The following is a 20,226-nucleotide window of genomic DNA, read 5'->3' on the forward strand; positions in this document are numbered from 1 at the left end:
AGCAGGTGCTGCATAGGCCAGGTGAAGCTAATCAGTGCTGCTGCACTCAATGGTACACCTCAGTAATGGCCGCACCCAGGAAACCCTCTGTGAATCGGTCTATAGGGAGGCATACTATGGTCCGACGGAGCATTACACTACCTATTCTTTCAAGTGCCCAGATTTATGAAGAATTAAAAACTAAAATTTCTACATGCCAGAAAAAGTGCTAGCCTGTTGCTTGCTCTCTCCACAAAACCTACATTCCAGAAGTGACATCCATCACTGAACCAGGATGACATCCTGGTACATTCAGCACTTATGCATGTCTTTTTCATCAACATATAAAAATGTAAACAATTATTAATTTCCTGTTTGTAGTGTCCAAGCCCTATGCTTGAACACTGGTTAACTGATGGCAAGGAGGTTGTTCAGACGTGTTGATCAAATGAACTGAAGTCAAAACGTTGTCCGTTGAGTTAATACAATATATGTATTTACGCCGTTGTCCTATACTTCGGCACAATAAATACAATAAATAAACGGTCAAACGCTACACAATACACATACTCAGACCACAGCTCCAAAGAGCACAGTTGAAAACTGTGTGCCTCTGCCAATCAGCAACACCTGTGCTCAATCAGGGACTAGGCTTAAATACCCTGGGTAACCATGGCAACTTTGGCCTCGCCCATGCCCTGCTGTGATGTCATCAATATATATACACCATTTAAAATCAGTAGACATCGTATGGCTCTTACACCAACCAGCCCCTTATATATATTATATATATAGTAGTAGTAGTAGTCAGAGGAACTTTATTATCTCTGCTGTCCCAGTCAACAACACGACAAAATTAAGACACGTTTCGGCCTTCATCATCACCTGATGAAGGCCGTTCACGGCAGGGACGGATTAACCCCCGCGAGGGCCCCTGGGCCCATAATATTTGCAGGGCCCCCATAGCGTGCATGTGCACGATATTTTCGTGTTTTTCCGTGTTTTTATCATCTTTTTAACCTAAATTTGACTAAATCAACAGCCAATGAAGGGCCCCAGGAGCCCTTTTCAGGGTGTCAAACCTAGTACATCACAGTCTAATTTCCCCAAAGGGCCCCTGAGAGCCAAGGGCCCCTGGGTCACGGCCCCACTGGCCCATTGGAAAATTTGTCCCTGGTTCACAGCCGAAACGTTGTGTCTTAATTTAATGGTGTTTTAACACAAATAAACACTATTGGAGCAAAGCCTGTGTGCGGACCACTTCTTCACTGTATGTATCTATCTACCTTTTCCAGCACCAGCCAAGAACTGGATGTGTGCAAGCCACCTGCTTTTTAAACCTTTTAAATGTTACCATAGAAAAATAAACTAATACAACTAAAATATGAAATTGTAAAGATTGAGATCTCACAATTGCAATTTTAGTTTCTATTTAAAAAGAAGTGCTGCCTAAAGATAGCCTATTTAAAATGTTTAATATATTTTTTTAAAGGCATTCCACAGTTTATCCTTTCACTGATGAGACTGAAATGGACCAGAAGTAATTCATATCTGTATTGTACTCATCTAAGTACTTAGCAGCAGTGGAAAATGTAATCTGGTAGTAGATTTCATGATTGCATGCAAGGTACCGTATAAGGGGTATTGCTTTCCATTGCTTTCATTGCATTCGACTTTAATCTAAGCCTTGACTGAGTCTGTCTGTCATGTCTGATATTGTCTTCTTTTTTTTAAATTTAATTGCCAATGCTGAGAATATCTTCTACGTTCTATGCCTATGTATGAGTAGTACTACTAGGGCCTTTACTGTTCCTAATATATGTTAACGACATGACATCAGCTCGTGACTGCAACTTGTTCCTGTTCGCAGATGACTCGGCACTGCTAATCTCGGACAGGAACAAACTGCAGGTTGAAAAGGCCCTCAGCTCTGAACTCTGTAGAATCTGCACCTGGCTCGCTGATAACAAACTATCTTTACACCTGGGAAAAACTGAATCCATTCTCTTTGGATCTAATAGTAATCTCAGCAAGGCAAATGGCTTCTTGGTTAGAGTGGGTGACAATGTTATCACACTTAAAGATTAAATTACCTACCTAGGTTCCATCCTGGAGGCTAATCTTTCCGGTGATAAAATGGCCACCAACGTAATAAAAAAACCCAAAGAACAACATTCCTTTACAGGATCTCCTTACTGGTCAACAAAAACACAGGAGCCCTCGTACAAGGTTTATTTGACTATGCATGCACCTCCTGGTACCACAGCACCTCAAAGGCCCTTAAAACTAGGCTCCAGACTTCCCAAAACAAACTGGTCAGGCTACTACTTGGCCTCACCCCCCGAACCCACCTCATCACCCCTGCCCACTTTGACAGTATGGAATGGCTTAGGGTCGACGACAGAGTACAGCATCTTGCAATGTGTCTGGTCCACAAGATTCGATACACCACCAAGATACCCATGTACCTGTCTAGATACTTCCTTAATGTTAACGAAGTCCACACCCACAACTCCAGAGGGAGTGCAACGAACCAAGTACAACCCAGATTCTGCACAAACAAGGGACTAAATTAATTTCGCTCCTATGCCACCAAAATATGGAACGCCCTACCAACAGTCATTAAGACATGCAATCCCTTGACTCCTTCAAAACCACTCTCAAAGTGCACCTACGGACAGCTGCAATTCAAAGCTGGCCCCCGTAAAATCTGAATCCCCCCCACCCCTTTTTCCCCTCACTGTATACGTTTCTTTTCCCTTTTTACCTCCTTTATGATGAATTCCTGTTCTGTTCTTTGACTATATAGAAGTGTCTATTTGTATGTCTCTGACTCTCTAAATGTTTTGATGAATTGAACAAGGTGGACCCTCTTGTAAACAAGTGTAATGCTTAATTGGGTCGTCCACTCACTGTTAACAGTCTTTGTATTGAGTTTGTGCTTGAAATGTACTGTAATTCTGTTAATAAATATTTCAATCAATCAATCAAAGTCAGATGAGAGCTGATCCAGCCTAGTTTGCTGATTAAATAAATGAAATGGTACTATAGTGCTGCTGCGTAAAACATAAAACTCACACAAAACTAAGTAACACCCCCCACACACACTACAAAATAATCAAACTGCACAGACAGACACAGAGACTACAGCGAGCCACAATGAGAGATCAGATTACAGACTGCAGCCAGCACCATTGCACACGCACGACAACAACTAGACCAACACACAGTCACTGCTAGTACTCTACATGTTTATTTACCTGGTTGCAGTGTTGCAGTTGCCGCAGTTCACGCTGATGCGTCATCAATATACACCTCACCAGCCATAGGTTACTTAAGTTCGACTGCACCGCTGCTATTGTTGTTAATGAAGCCTACTCTGCCACCTTGTGTACAATTTTGGTATTGGTGAAGTTGGAGCTGGCTTGACTCACAAATTCCCAAAGTATAAATGTCCCATAATAATACCGTCGTTTGCAGCAGCACAGGAGGTGAGATGCACACCATTTTGCTTCCTAAATGCATTTACAGTGAGGAAAACTAATTTCTTATCAATGTTATCAACCCACTGTTATACATGCTTGGGTGCTTCTCAACCTTTTCAGGCTGCGACCAGCCCAAAATAATCATACCGGTATTTGAACACCTGACAAGCACTTGGAATGTAGCAGTTGAGCCATTCAATTTTGTTTGACTCGGCTCCACAGATGAATATTGTGAAAATAGCAGATTTACAACTTCACGGCAACTTTAATAGTTTTTATAGTAGCCTAGTGCCCAAGTTTGTTGATTACTTTTGATGCAGTAATGTATTTTTTCAAAACGGTCTTAAAAGTCCTTAAATTTCACTGTCCACCCTGGGGGTCCGACAGACTAATGTGGGGAATCCGAATTTCAACTGGACTGCATTTATATAGCCCTTTTTTCCAACGCGCTTACATTACAATGTACTTTACATTCACCCAGTTAACCATGCAAGGCACCAACCTGTTCATTGGGAGCAGTTATGGGTTCAGAGTCTTGCTCAAAGACACGTTGCCAGGACAAGCCGGGAATCGTACCTTAAACTTTCGCATTCCAAATAATGGCAGCGTCTTGTTATATATATTTAGGTTCTCTATTTTACTGCTAGGATATTCCAGCAGACAGTGAGGTTGGAAACATATTCAATAAAAGGGAAGAGGCTTTGCTCTGTTGTGTCCGATTTATTTACACATGTCAGTGGGACAAACTCCTTTGTGCAAGTAAGGATCTGTAGTCATCAACATTTTGCAAAACAATAGCAATTGACTGTTGAATAGAGGTATGTAAAAACCTAAACGGAAACAAAAAGCGAAATTCAAAAGCATAATTTCAATACTTGAGCCATTTATAATATATTCTTGAAGCAGTGACAAGATGTAAAAATACATGCTACTGTAGCTAGTGTTTAGAATGAACAACATGGCTGTCTCACTGAGCTAATAAGAGCAGACCTGCTCACTTGGTTAGGGGAGACATTTTATTTGCAGCTTCAGGCAGTATCATCTTCACCCGTCAACCAGCCTGAGTCAGTGAACAGTCTGATATTGATATTGAATATTGCAGATGAGTGAATTGTCAATTTTTCTCAATTTAGCACCCCTGAAATTGCCATCAATATCAAAACGAGATCCTGAAGCTCGAAAAGAAGAGCAAACGTCTTCCCAGACCCCAGGATGTACATTCCTCAACAGAAGCACAGGGAGACCCCATACAACAACTGCAGTAGTTTTAGACATTTACTCTTGTCTAAAAGGTTTCATTAAAGTTCTCGATTGCAGCTTCATAGCAGAGAAAAAATGAAATCTAGCTGTTGAAATAAAATAAAAAGTAGTTTGCTATCCTGTCAATACAATTGAATTAACAAGTTCTTTCAAATTGAAAGAAATAATAATAATAATAAAAAAAAGGTCAAACTCCAGTGGTGAAAATGCCACAAGCAAACCAGTTGCAAGCTCACACCTTCTTTTAAGAAAACATTAATGCACACGAAGGAAAAGTACCACCCAATCTAGTACTGGATTGGATCAAAATGGCTGGTGGTTGTGTCATATAACGTTAGTGTGAGGACTTGAATGAAAACAAGACAACTAGCTGACGATCCATTCGCACTCATCGCTGACAAGGCATTAACAAGCCACAGCACCCATTACAAGATATTTAATAAAAAAAAGATTATAATTCATGAACACAAGCAAAACTGACAAAAGCAGTCACAGATATGCTTTGTGCTTTAAATTGGACCGAAGGGTTCAGGAGCTGTGCTAGGTAGAGGAGACGAGGGAATGGATGCCTAATTTATAGTCTATTCTGTCACACGACAGAATATATTCGCTATACTGAACTGATTCATTGGTCCGCTCTCGGTAAACTCCTAACTAAGCAATTATTTTAATCACAGCGACTGTCAAAGAAGCTCTAATTTGGTGGTGAAAAGGAGGTGGTCAGACGAGCTTGTGGGTCAAAAGGTACCTAGAATGTGCATGGATCCCTCACAGAGCCTACGGCACATGAGTTCAACATTTCACTGCAATTATACCTGACAAATAAACCCTTCTTGACTCTTCCGAGTTCCACTGCGGAACTTACACAAAAATGTAAATCCTGGAGTTCACTGGGCCGATCCACGACCAGAATCTTAAGAGCTGGAGTCAGCCACACAGAGAGGCAACAAATAACACATTATCATCAGTACTTATTGGAAGCATCTCCGTCATGCAGTAGTAGTATAAATAGAGCGTTCGTCCAGTTCTCCGTCTCTGGGAGGCAGAGGAGACAAGAGGATGGTGAGAGATCAGGTCGGCCTTACGGGGGACAATGGAAATGGTGGGAGGGTGGTGAGTATGGGAGGGATGGGATGTTCAGGTTGATCTTAGAAGCCAGAAGGCGTCAGAAGATTCAAGTCTCTGGGTTTGAGTTTGTGAGGCCGCTGCGTCGGCGGCTGCAGCGGTTCCATGCCAGACATGCCCAGCTTGGGGGGCATGAAGTTGGCAGGGTCCTCGACCTTGAGGTGGACCTGAGGTTTGATAGTCTCCATGGTGCTGGACTTCTGCAGGCCAAAGTATGATTGCAGTGAGAAGCCTGAGAAGGAACATGACAAGACGCAGGAGTCAATATAATAATAGATATGAAACGGCAGGCTCTAATTCAGAAAGAGTGCGGTTATAATGTCGATGGACCGCAGGGAGGGAATAATACATAATATTGTACATATATCCTGTCACGTTAACTAGCGTCTTCTGAACTGAGGGAGTGAGGCTTCATTTTGGCAGAGGCGCAATGCAAACCTCCCATTATGTATTAATGTTTTTTATTCGTTTAGTTTTTAGTTTCTTTTCTTTTCTTGTAAGTTTGATTTTAGAATTGCCTGTCTGTGTAAGTGATGCGCTTGTTTTGTTTTTGTTTTGCCTTTTGTTACTTGGGGGATATTTGCATTTTGTTCTTTTTTTCTCTTGTTGCTATTTTTCCCCATCTGTCCTCAGTTTTGCCAATGTTATAAAATGAAAGCTAAATGAAAATATAAAATCATTAAAAAATAACAGTGGGGGAAACAAACACAGAGTACATACCTGTGCTGCTGTCGCAGCCCGGGTCCGTGGGGGACTTCTGGACCATGGAGCGCGTTCCAAATAAGCTCCACCTCTCCGACCCCCCTCCTCCTCCTCCTCCTCCTCCCTCGTTTCCTCCCATGTCTATGGCGTGGTGGTTGGCAGCGCTGAACTCCTCCGGGACGGTGAGGAAGGGTGCAGATCCAGGACTCAGGTTAAACCAGCTCCTGGATATATCCAAACGAGAAATTACGACATTATAGTCATATTTGTCAGGTTGTCTCCGCTGTGCATCTTTCCTGCTCTCGCTGCAGTGTGTGCACATAATATGTGCACACACTGCAGCGTGTTTTGGGTGAAGTCAGCTCTTCCTCGGTGCGTGCAAGGTTAATTAAATAAGGTTAGGAAGCGAAGACCGTACGGTGGACTCCATGTTGCTCCCTGGAAGGAAAGAAACATGCGCAATTGAGACCAAGGAAGCCGAACGCGGAAGTGTTGGCTGCATATAGCCCATTGCGCATGTTTCTTTCCTTCCAGGGAGCAACATGGAGTCCACCGTACGGTCTTCGCTTCCTGTCCTCTTTTAATAGTCCTTGGGTGTCATAGGCTAGCTTAGGAGGCAGCCAATCATGACTGGGTCACTACTACGTGATTAACTGGCGGCGTCTGACCAGTATGGGTCAGACAGTACTCCCTCTGGAGCGTATGTGCTCAAGGGAGGGCAAAACTTTCCCGAGATTCCTTGCGAAGCACTGCGGAAGCATGAGCGTGCATCACAGAGTGCATAGTTCCTGGAAAAGATGCGCTGTGATTGGCCAGTAATCACTTTAGTGGCAGGCAGCGTGACAATAACGTGCCTTCCACACTTCCGGCGTACTTCCTCCTCCAGTGTAAATTCTTGATTGATGACTCGGTCGCTTACGTCGACAAAATAAAACAATAACAGCAAATGAGGTTTCTACATTAACCTCATCTTATTGCTGGATGTCGCTGTTTTCTCCATATATGGAGCTCTAGGTGAAAGGCTGAAAGCCTTCGTTTGTTACGACTAGGACAGCCAAACTAAACGTTTACAGCAGCATTGTGACGATTCTCTCACGTACCTGCGGGTGACTAAAGGTGATGCGCGGGGACTGGCGGTGGGCGTGGCACAGGGGGTGCCGGATGGGGTGCCACAAGGGGTGGATTGAGCCGATGACGTAAGCCTGTCCTCCTTGAAGTCCCCGCTTGGCATTCTCAACCTCTGCATAGGCAAAAAGAAATAAACAAATCTCAATATCCATGAGCAAGGCAACAGTGCGGAGTCCTCACTTTGGACATGGAGACAGCATGCTAAGAGAGAGTGGGTTTTCAACCCTTTTTAATATCAAGGTCGGTCCATTATTAATTGGGCATTTGAAGATTTGGAACCATGGACCACCATTTGATGACATATAGCCTCTCGGACCCAGAACTACAGAATATGTTGCAGTCGTACGATAGGAGAGATAACAGGCAAACGTTGATAAAAAATAACAATTCTTCTACATTCTCTAATTGTGTCGATTTTTTGTAAATTAAGAAGTTTAATTATAATAAAACTCTTGAGCATAAAATGAAACCAAATGGACCCATACAGGTCCAGGTCCCCGGACCACCACTGAGCTAAGAGACATGTGACTTGGGCATGTCATTGTTTAAAGATTTTAACGGTGAGGGAAATAGCAGATCTACACAGGCTGCCTGCTTCATTGGTTAAATATGTGTGTGTGTGTGTGTGTGTGTGTGTGTGTGTGTGTGTGTGTGTGTGTGTGTGTGTGTGTGTGTGTGTAGGGTGGGCTGGTGGCCCATCGGAATAAACAAAGCGCACGAGACCTGGCTGCCACCAGACCCATGTCCTTCCCAGACACTGCAAAATTTGCACAATTACATTCGTGTTGCTAATAGCAGGGACATCAATGAAGGCTTTTTATGCTAGTCTACTCTCTATGATATTTTGACAATGAATCACAAACAAACAACCACGCTGTGTGAAGCACGTTGGAGAACATTCTTGTTTAAGACGTTAAACGAGTAAACGATGCGTTTCTTACTTCAGTGAGGAAAAAACACCAAACCCACCGGTCAACATTCTGTTAGACCTAGCTGTATACAGCTGCTACCGAGGACAAATATATTTATAAAGCCTTCATCGCCTCACATCAAACAAGACTTGTGTGTGATTGTGTTTAGTGGGTCTCCAACTCTCCCTTCATTGAGTGCAAACTCCCCCAGTGCCATCCAGCACACTCATCAAAGGCTTAGTGGGGGTCCTGCATTCTGTTCAGAATGCAGAGTCACAGTGCTAAATGATAACCTTTAGTCTAAACGCCAGCAACTGCATGGCTGCCCCTTTTTTTGGAATAGCTCAAACGCTGCTGACCTGCCCCTCCTACACAACCACCCCCCCCCCCCCAACCCAACCCCTTCATTGAAGGAATTCCAGGTGGTCTCCAGCTAAATGGAGAGTAACCAAATGGACCATTTATATAGATCTTAAACTCTTGAGTGTTAACATTTTCATACTCTCAAGAGTTACATTTTTGTTAAACATCTGCAGTACATAATTTACAAGAAGTCTACACAATTAGAAAATGTAGAAGAATTGTTATTTTGATCAACGGTTGCCTTGTTATCTCTCCTAATGGTACCACATCAATCCAGCATGGAATTGTGGACAAAATCTTATCCAATGACAACAAAATATTCCTCAGTTTGGGGTCTGAGAGGCTAAATCTCATCAAATGTTGGTCTGTGGCTCAAATGCCCAATAAATAATGACCCTGGATTGAAAAAAACACTGGTTTAGAGATGTTTGACTGTTATATAGGGCTACCAATGTCATGACACCTTGTTAAATTCGCATCCTCCATGTCGCTGCTTGACAACAAGCAAGCAGGACAGCAGGTAGGCTGAGGACAAGCTCCATGTTGCGCTGCAGTCTGTCTATGGTTAGCTTATAGCTTAGCCGTCGTATTCAACCTCCTCCACAGTTATTAAAACAAACACCGTGTCGTTACGCAGCGAAGCTAACGTGGTTACTAGTTAGCAAAAGATGTGGCTAGAAGCTAATTGAGGGACAAGTTCATTCAACAGCACAGAGATAGATCAAACAATGGCCAACTTAGCACGGTTAGCTTCAGTGCTACCGTTAGCCAACAGGCCCTGGCCTGAACTGGGTCTGGCCGGCTCGTCTCGACAAAAACAAGAGCATAGATATCATGTCATGTCAGGCCTACCTTTTTATGATTAGATTTCTTTTACTTTCCGCTCCGACTCGCTTTCCCACTGTATTCATATTTATATAGGTTATTTTTTTTTACAGAATCAAATAGTTAACGACGAAAGCACAAATTGTACAAACAAACCCCTACAAAAACAAACTGGTGCTTCTTACAAAAAAAAAAGTTGCTGTGTTAGAAGATCTGTGATTGGTCCTTCGTTAGACGTCCTGTGATTGGTCCCATTGGAGGTACGCGCGAGGGCGTTGTCTGTCAACTGCTTCAGCAGGGGACATATGACGCAATCTGTTTACCCAAATTTAACTACCAAAAATAATGAATGTATGTATGGATGAATGAATGGATAAATAAATAATATTCATGAGAGGCCACATTCAAATATTTAGATGTACCGGTATTACACCTCAATACTAATAGCCTACTAATACAATTGAACAATGTGGACCCTGTTGTAAACAAGTGTAATGCTTAATTGGGTCGTCCACTCACAGTTAACAGTCTTTGTATTGAGTTTGTGCTTGAAATGTACTGTAATTCTGCAAACTGCCCTGAGGCCCTAAAAGGCGAGGTCGTGCTGAAACCGCTCTCAAAGGGCACCTACGGACAGCTGCAATTCGAAACTGGCACCCCCACCGCCCACCCCTTTTCCCCCCCTCACTATATGTTTCTTTTCCCTTTTTACCTCCTTGATGATGAATTCCTGTTCTGTTCTTTGACTAGAAGTGTCTATTTGTACGTCTCTAAATGTTTTGATGAATTGAACAAGGTGGACCCTCTTGTAACCAAGTGTAATGCTTAATTGGGTCGTCCACTCACAGTTAACAGTCTTTGTATTGAGTTTGTGCTTGAAATGTACTGTAATTCGGCAAACTCTTAATAAATATTTCAATCAATCAATCAAACAACAGAGCTTCTTAATACGGCACAGTTAAGAAGCAGTAGTTAAACTATTAATCTACTACCAGTAGATTCCACTACCAACAACTGTAACGGACTGCGCTGTCCTTCTGATTATTGTGATTATTATTGTATTTGGTTAATTTGGGAATAATACTAACCTTAGAATGTCTGTGATATTAATAGTCTACAACATCATCATCATCATCATCATGTATGTAGTGGTGGAAAAAGTACTCAAATGTTTTACTTAAGTAAAAGTATCAATACTGTAATATAGATAGGGCTGAAGTGGTTAGTGAATGTATTTAGGGCTGAAGTTACTGTATGTTTTGTAATAACAATCAAAATCTACAAAGTAGCTAGTGAATTAAAGTTTTCAAATAAATGTAGTGGAGTACAAGTACAATATTTGCCTCTGGGATGTAGTAGAGTAGAAGTAAAATTACTGGAAATTGGAAATACTCAAGTAAAGTAGAAATAACTCAAGATTTTACTTAAGTACGGCACTTAAGTAAATGTACAGTAGCGAAATCTACATCTGTAAATCCCAGACAACATTTACACTTTGGCCCAAAGATTTAGGTCAAGGTCTTTTGCTTATTGGCAACAAGAAGTCCCTGTTGCTTTAGAGTAGGTCAAATAGTAAATTATTAATTAATGATGTGCTCATGGCGGCAGTCAAGGGCAGTCCATATTGTCTTCCGACCATCAAACTTTTCGTCGGAAAGCTCCGGTACAACTACAACATGACGTCACTCGCAACTTCTGAAACGCATTCCTCTGAATATTTGTTCTGAAAGCTGCACTCCCAGATGTTGTGACTCGCCGAACTCTACTTCGGAGAAAAAATTAAAGTCTGATCTTTCCGACGAAAAGTTCGGTGGTCGGAGACAGTATGGACTGGCCTTTAGTCAGTGGGGTCAGGAGGCGGCAGGAGAGACAGAGTGGCTGCTTGGGTTCCCGGTTCCATCCCTGTATGTCTCCCCCTGGAAAAGTGTCCTTGAGCAAGACCCTGAACCCTCAAACTGCTCCGAGCAGGTTGAAGGTGCGTTGCATGGTTTGCTGTACCGTAGTGTTGGAGGGTTGTGTGAATGTGTGGGGGAAAGAAAGCGTTTTGACCAACCGTAACACACTCCTACAAATAATTCTGATTCTGATCTGATTTTCTATATCACTCTGCATGAGACCACAGAATTATCAACTGCATTGTGAAATGTACATGTATGTATATATATGGTACTATACCATCCAGTGGTGGAAAAGGTATTCAATTGTACTCAAAAGTATCAATACTGCAATGTAGAACTACCCCGTTACAAGTAAAAGTACGGAATTAAAAACCTACTTGAGTAAAAGTACAAAAGTATTGGCATCAAAATGTACTTAAAGTACCAAAAGTAGAGAGTACTCACTATGCAAAATGTCCCGTTTCAAGTTTACAAATACTCAAATAATTGCCGATAATATTGATTTCATCATTTATTGATCTACATACCTATGCCACTACTTGTATGATACTTTGTATATTGCATATTGTATATATTTTCTTTCTAGCTCTTGTTAATCTTCTAATATTATGTATCACAGTATGGTACAGTAACAACTGTGCAGGACTTTTACAACAGCAGCTAAAATCATCGGCAGCACAGCATTACCTAGTCTACTCTCCATAACATCTACACCACCCGCTGAACGAAAGAATCAATGGACTACAATGACAACAACACTGTCCTATTGGTCCTGGAGGGGGTGGGACATTGTGGGCAGGAAAAATGGACAAAACGACAGAGGGAGCACAACCTTATCATACACACATACTAGTACAAGCACACTCATTTGCTCACATTAAGAACTCGTAAGGCTATTTCACTTCCCATTACTCCATCCATCCATCTTCAACCGCTTATCCGTAGTCGCGGGGGCAACAGCTCCAGCAGAGAGCAACATTAGTAACTTCCTCCTGGGGGATCCCGAGGCGTTCCAAGGCCAGTGAGTCGATGTGATCCCTCCACCGGTGCCTTGGTCTGCCAGGGGTCTCCTCCCAGTGCCTTGAAGACCTCCCTAGGGAGACGCCCTAGAGGTATCCTAACCAGATGCCCGAAAAACCTAAGCTGGACTATATTCCGAGTCTCTCTCGCGTGACTGAACTTCTCACAATATCTCTAAGGGAGATGTCAGCCAACCGTTGAAGAAAACTAATTTCGGTCGCTTGTATTCGCGACCTTATCCTCTCATGACCCACACTTCATGACCATAGGTGAGAGTAGGAACCAAGATTCTCCCCCACCCGTCCTTCCTCTTTGATGTCTCTGTTTTGTCTGATACCTGTCCATTCAAACAGGCCCACCCCAAAGTTATTAGTAGAGTTCTCAACAGGCCCAAAAATGTAGGCCCGGCCCTACCTGGGCCCTCATCAAACCCTGTACACTCAAGACACGCTCCATATATGGCCGACCTCATCAAAACCCTGTACACTCAAGACACTGCCCCCGCTGTCACCCTTAGATGTCCATATATGGAGCTGACCTGTTCGGACATTCCATATGTTGATCTGACCTCATCAAACCCTGTATACTCAAGACACGTTCCATATATGGCCAGTAAATAAGTCATTCCATATGTTGATCTGACCCCCCCATGCCAAAGCACCAGCGCTCGCCCAGCAGTCTGCGTGCACGCGGCATCGCCCTTTAGGACCTCAGGGCGCCCTCAGGGTGTCTTACAGTTGTTATTATATTATATTTAAATTGAACTTGAATTTTTGTTTTGCTGGTGAAAGTAGATGGTAAGCCCCCCTCCCCACTAACAGCTGACGCTCTTAAAGAGACAGAGACAGGCAGACTGGCTGCTCTGTGAGTTCAACGCCATTGACCTAGCCACATTACTATTGCGTCATAAATATTGGTGAAAATAATCAGGATTATTTTGAGATCGATTCCGATATGGCATTTCTATGGCCGATAAGGCCGATTTCGATACGCTACTGATTATATTGTGCATCACAATTGTTTTTTAATCTGGTGACGACAGCTTCTCATACTCACTGGCGTGCCTTCGGCCAGCCGATGGAAGTCAACCTCCTCACCGGAGAGGCCTTTGTGGGGGGAGTAAGTAGAAGCCTCTGTCAGCCTGGCCTGGTGCTCAAACTTCTGCAGGCTCTCATGGGTCTGCTCTATATGGCAAACAGAAAATGGGTTATAGTGTTATGCTTATTTTATACATCACATCATGTCGCATGCCCAAAAAAACGGATCGGAATCTGAAGTCAACAACCCATTGCGATGCAACAGAGTATAAACGTAGGGTTCAAATCAACCATTGTCTCCATATGATGCAGCTACTGTACATGCCCAGACTTGTGCAATAATGTGGTGTGTAGAAAAGCAACAAACTGTACAGTTGTATATCGATACACATTCAAACTAACTGATCAGTGCTGACAGGCAGAAACCTTTTACGGCCAAAACCTTTCAGGAAATGGAAAAATAACCTGTGTTATTATTTAGTAACAAGCTCTTGTTAGTAGTTTTTATTGGTTAAATATTTATATAAACCCAGAGACAGATTTAACCTTTTAAAAGTTAATTTTTTTAAGAATTGTTGTTTGACAAAATACAGAAATAATTTATGAAAAACAAAAACAAAGATGATATGAAGGTTTTTGCCTGACAGCAATGTTACATGTTTGTTCTATGTATGATTCTATGAATGAATGTATGGTATTTTCTCCAAATGTCGACCTTTGGTGACTTACTGATCATGAGCGTGCTCATCAGGGACGTGGCTTTAGCTTTCACCACAGGATGCTGTGAGTTAGCTGCTGAGGTTGTCTCGACCGCCACCTTCCCACCGCTGTTCTCTTCCTGGTCACACAAGTGAATTCTGTTATTATTACAGTAGTTCATAAACCATTCACATACATTTGGCAATTATTCTGAAAACCCATCCACCACCAAGATCACATTCCAAATGATGTAACAGATCATCTAACTGCAGGGCTGCCCAAAAGGTAGATCCTGATCGACCAGTAGATCACAAGTAAGACGCGCAAACGCGGGAAGCGAACGCAGCTTGTGTGTGTGTGTGTGTGTGTGTGTGTGTGTGTGTGTGTGTGTGTGTGTGTGCTACAGCTGCGCCCTGTGTGTGTGTGTGTGTGTGTGTGTGTGTGTGTGTGTGTGTGCTACAGCTGCGCCCTCTGGTGGCGGGCGGGTGGTGTAACAGCGTGACACACACACACACAGACATTTAGCCCTTGCTGTCATAGTAAGTGGCTCATTGCGTTCGCAACAAATGCTGTGCAGGTAGATCACATGACATTCCCCCTAAAAATATACTCTAAATTAAAAAAAACTGCCACTTGATTTAAGGTGACTTGATTGATTAACATAAAAAGGGCCTCTCAACTCTCAAACCCACAATGCAATAGTTTGTTTTCGTTGCACACAAACGTCAGTAGCATTACAAAGTTATATATAAAAAACCCTACCAATTCCATTTCCCATTCCAGGTGTGTTTGTCTTATACTAAAGGTTCATGCGCCTTCAGGTGTTTGCATCAAAGGGACCCCCGTCCTGATATGGATGTAATCATAATATGTAGCAACTAATTTAGGCCTGACGTCAAAATTTAGAAAATGTATTTTTAAAATGTCGTGAATATCTTTTTTCAATTTTTTTCAAAAATAGCAGATCTACAAGTTCATAGCGCGGCACTCGGTGCTGCGCTATGAGCTTGTAGCGTGTGTGTGTGTGTGTGTGTGTGTGTGTGTGTGTGTGTGTGTGTGTGTGTGTGTGTGTGTGTGTGTGTGTGTGCGTGCGTGCGTGCGTGCGTGTGCATATGTGCGTGCGTCTACCTGAGTACTAGATAGGTTGGACCTGTGCCGTGGTTTGACAGGGTCCTTCCAATTCCACATGTGATTGACACTCATGTCTAAAGGTTCAGAGATCATGGGGGCGCTTAAGTGGTCGTCGTAGCTGAAAGTGCGCCTCATTCCAACCGGAGAGGAATGGAGCCCAACTGGCATCCCAGACTCCAGTCCTGGACAGTGGAAACCAGGAGCCAATGAGTGAAGTATAGGCAGAGAATGTACATGTATGTCTACAGTTCAGTCAGACAACACTTACTATTTAGAATATATATTTATTGAGCATAACTATTTTGGCCTCAGTGTTCTGTCTCTATTCATTCCCGGTACTATATGAACATTTTAGTTAAGTTATGAGCCAAATAGAATTAGGCTAAACAGGGAATGAATTAAGACCCCGGGGGATCTAGAAACAGAGCCTACAGGTGGATTCTGGGGAGGCGGTGGGATTTGCAAAACGTTTGCCAAACTAGCAGCACGTGTCCCTACTTTGGCCATGATGACAGGTGTAAATGTACCAAAATGAAAAATCATCTACCAACATCACAAATGCATTGAGCTTGTAAATCTGATATTTTCCGATGTTGTAACTATATGGGGCTTAAAGGGGAATTTCACTTTGAAATATAGGATACTAAATATAGGATCTACAAGCTCATAGTGCGCCACCGAGTGGCGCGCTACGAGCTTGTAGGTCTGCTATTTTTGAAAAATTGAAGAACGACTGACATAGAAACATAGTTTTTTCTGAAAACTGTCAGGATGTAGAAGACATTTTTAGAATCTGATCTCAGGTCAGAATACTAATGTAAAGTTGCATGAAGCAGTCCTGATATTGGAAGGCCAATTATATCAGCCGCCAGTCACCAGAAACAGGGATTTGTGTTTTCGAGTCCAAGGTTAGGTTGGTTTGGTGAACCTCTCTGATCAAATGAATATCAAATGTTTAATATTGAATCAAGCAAATTAAAAACAGTCTGGGGTCCACACAAAGGCCTGAGTAGACAAATGCAATGCCCCCAAAAGTATTTTTAAAGTGAAATTCCCCTTCAAGTGGTTAACTAGAAGAGTACCATGCATTACGTGAATTGAATAGAAGGCAAAATGAGTTACCTGGCATGTCTCCCTTTCCGGAGGCCATTTTGCAGTCAGATCAGGCACTGGTGACTGGAGTCCAAGGTCCTCTCACTCTTGAACACCCAAAAAAGCGTATTCCTGTTGACCAATACACACAAACAATGTCACGCAAACCCCCACAACCTAAAGACCATAGGCTACTAATGAAACTGTGAGGTTAAATAAGACGTCATGCTCTCCGTTGTGGGTAAACACAGCAAAGGTACTGTTTGCGTAATACTGTTACAGCACTGCATGCTCCGAGCCCGTTTCTGAAATAGAACCAGGGAGAGAGGGCCATGGATGCCTAGCCTAGAGAGCCAAATGTCAGAGAAGTGTTTAGTCACTTTAGTGGACGAGTGGACGTCAGGCAGGAGTTTAGTCACACTCACATGCTAGACAGCTAGAGGGGGGCGGGGGGGGGGGGGGGGGGGTGGGCTGGGGGCGGGGGGAGAGAGAGAGAGGGGGGGGGGGGGGGAGAGAAAGAGAGGTTATTGTTCAAGAGGGAAAGTTTGTCTTTGGCACTTGGCCATAGTACAGTCCATTGCAAATTGTTTATGTGGATCTTGGGATCCACATAAGAACGATTCTGTTTACGAGATTAGCTCCGGGGGGACGGACGCAGACAGACAGACAGACAGACAGACAGACAGACAGACAGACAGACAGACAGACAGACAGACAGACAGACAGACAGACAGACAGACAGACAGACAGACAGACAGACAGACAGACAGACAGACAGACAGACAGACAGACAGACAGACAGACAGACAGACAGACAGACAGACAGACAGACAGACAGACAGACAGACAGACAGACAGACAGACAGACAGACAGACAGACAGACAGACAGACAGACAGACAGACAGACACACCCACCCACCCTGAGCCCTCTCATTGCCTCCCACGTCATAAAAGAAAAATATATAACTTCCAGGCGGGTTAGATTTTTGTACCTTGGCACAGACCTGATGACAGAGCCTTCAGGGTCATATTCAGAGAAGGGAGTTGTCCACATTGATTTCAGTTTCCTGTTTCATTATTTATATAGTCTATCTTCCCTATTTTGTGCGTTGCTGGCAAGCCTGCTTTTCAGCTGCACTGCTTGGTAGTGAAGACTGTAATTCCGTATCTGATTATGATCCCTGGGATGGTTGCAACTTTATCTGCACATGCAGGCTGCTCACTCCAAACATAGCCTAGACCTAGAAGTACTTTAAATAGTAACAGGAAAGGAGACTGGGCATCAATACATTCTGAGCAGTGGGCACTAAGGAAACCTGCATGGGCACCAAACATCAAGGAAAAGGAATAAACATCCACACACAATGAAGTTTACAGAGATTAGACTTACTTACAGGCAAATAATTGCTTTTTTTCCTTTTCCTTGATGTTTGCCTGGATGCCAGACGCAGCACCTGGCCTAAATATAGGCATTGAGATGTGCACACAATCTTCTCTGTGAACCATAAAGAGTGGGCCCAGTCTTAAAAAAAAAAAAAAGAAGAATGGTGCCCAGATTTCCTTTTCCTGTATTCCTTTAAATGTCTATCGAGGATCGAGGGGGACTCTGAAATTAAAATTGTGAAAATCTTGGTCTGTCCGATTGTCTGTCTCTATATCATGTATCTGTTGTCAACAGCATGTTTAGTTTTAGAAAGCATTATGCTGGATTCATGCTGGGGGCAAAATGCATAATTCTGAATGCAACTTAAATGTTGTGATGAATGCTAATCATGCACCTCATTGTTCATGACTCATGAGTTTAGAAATGGGTTCCAATTGGCATTCCAAAACAGTGCAGTTCTCCCCAAAAAGCCCTGTCCCCTGGTAGCCTATTGCCCTATTCACACTCACACAGCGTAATCTTATACTTTCCATTGGAGAGGGGAACTACTGAAAGCTATAATTCATCATCTCAGTGCAGTGCACTAAGAAGACACCCAGGGAGGGTGAGCCAGGGCCGAGGCATATCTTTTTCAAATATCATATAAAAAAGTATAATTCCGGCTTCAGGGTATACTCCTCTTGCCAGCCAGTGGCGCGTGCGTTTGTTTAAGAAAGAAAGAAAGAAAGAAATCTTTTCTGTCCTATTGACATTAGCACGGTCCAATGGGTCCATCATAAAATACATCCAACGTCAAACTTGCCACAAAGAACCATGTTATCGGCACAGACAGACAGCCCAGCAGAGTGTAGCCCTAAATCAGCTCTACACAGCGGACTGGATTTATGTGCGTATCAGTCAGGGCTCCAGGCTGCATGCGAGCTGCTGACACACACAGTGACACACACACACACACACACACACACACACACACACACACACACACACACACACACACACACACACACACACACACACACACACACACACACACACACACACACACAGTGACGTTGCAAAAAAGCGAATACAAAAATAATAATCTGTGCGAAACAATGCAGAGATGTAGTCGGCAGAAGAAGCCAATAAAACGTTGATCTCCTCCTGCGAACAATTAAAAATGCAAGTGTGTAATCCTACAAAGTACACTGTATTAATTGCTCCATAATTAACATTATTTTCAAGTCGGTTGCTTAAATGCTATGCGTGAATTATTAAAAGTAACATAGGCTAGATAATGTTTCATGATCACTGTGTTTCTGTGATATTAAATCGTGAACATAATATGATTTGCATAATAATTAAAAGTCGCATAAATAAATCGACTTACTTACCACACTGTAGGGCAGCCAGCTGCTTCTGTTGCAGCCTGCATCAACTTGCGGTCTCTTGCAGGTGATCCGTGGGTTGTTTTATTTTAGATTCTACGGGTCGTCTCAACAATCTCATCCATGACTTTGGGGCATTGAATCTGAATAGGATACTAGAGGACCATGCATGACCCCCAGTGGACGGTGGGAGGGAGTGACTCTGTCTAATCAAAATGTGAAGAGAACAGCAATTTATTATTTAATAGGCTACGTAGCCTATACTACGCTGTTGCGCTCGCTAAAAACAAGGTCCCGGTAGGGTAGTGAATCATGGACGGAATCATTTGCTTACACCAGTGGTTCCCAAACTTTTTCATGTCAACGTAAGGACCCCCAAATTGACACAATTTGGGGGTGCAACAAACCATGTACAACCCAGATTCGGCACAAACAAGGGACTAAATTCTTTTCGCTCCTATGCCACCAAAATGTGGAACGCCCTACCAACAGTCATTAAGACATGTGAATCCCTTGACTCCTTCAAAACCGCTCTCAAAGGGCACCTACGGATGGCTGCAATTCGAAACTGGCCTCTGTAAAATCTGAATCCCCCCCACCCCCCCACCCCATTTTCCCTCACTGTATATTGTATCTTTTCCCTTTTTTGCTTCCCATATGATGAATTTAGCTACATAGAAATGTCTATTTGTATGTCTCTAAATGTTTGTATGTCTTTAAATGTTTTGATGAATTGAACAATGTGGACCCTGTTGTAAACAAGTGTAATGCTTAATTGGGTCGTCCACTCACAGTTGACAGTCTTTGTATTGAGTTTGT

The 20,226-nt window shown here is 42.9% G+C and overlaps 1 protein-coding gene across 2 annotated transcripts; it reads right to left on the minus strand.

Annotated features, from left to right (window-relative positions):
- Nucleotides 1-4,164: 4,164 nt before the first annotated feature.
- LOC310873985 (putative monooxygenase p33MONOX) lies at nucleotides 4,165-19,539 on the minus strand. 2 transcript variants are annotated; one of them, XM_083786626.1, is made up of 8 exons: nucleotides 19,414-19,539; nucleotides 16,686-16,787; nucleotides 15,561-15,745; nucleotides 14,463-14,571; nucleotides 13,753-13,880; nucleotides 7,652-7,791; nucleotides 6,570-6,775; nucleotides 4,165-6,081 (listed from the first exon to the last, which is right to left on the minus strand). In XM_083786626.1, the coding sequence occupies exons 2-8, from the start codon at nucleotides 16,711-16,713 to the stop codon at nucleotides 5,873-5,875; spliced, it is 1,005 nt and encodes a 334-aa protein (XP_083642752.1). In that variant the 5' UTR covers nucleotides 16,714-16,787; nucleotides 19,414-19,539; the 3' UTR covers nucleotides 4,165-5,872. The 2 variants fall into 2 exon arrangements, with proteins under 2 accessions (XP_083642752.1, XP_083642751.1); XM_083786625.1 differs by lacking the exon at nucleotides 19,414-19,539 and having other exon boundaries at nucleotides 16,686-16,957.
- Nucleotides 19,540-20,226: the final 687 nt, after the last annotated feature.

Source organism: Protomyctophum parallelum (genome assembly GCF_964188405.1).
Source record: "Protomyctophum parallelum genome assembly, chromosome: 16".
Taxonomy (NCBI): domain Eukaryota; kingdom Metazoa; phylum Chordata; class Actinopteri; order Myctophiformes; family Myctophidae; genus Protomyctophum; species Protomyctophum parallelum.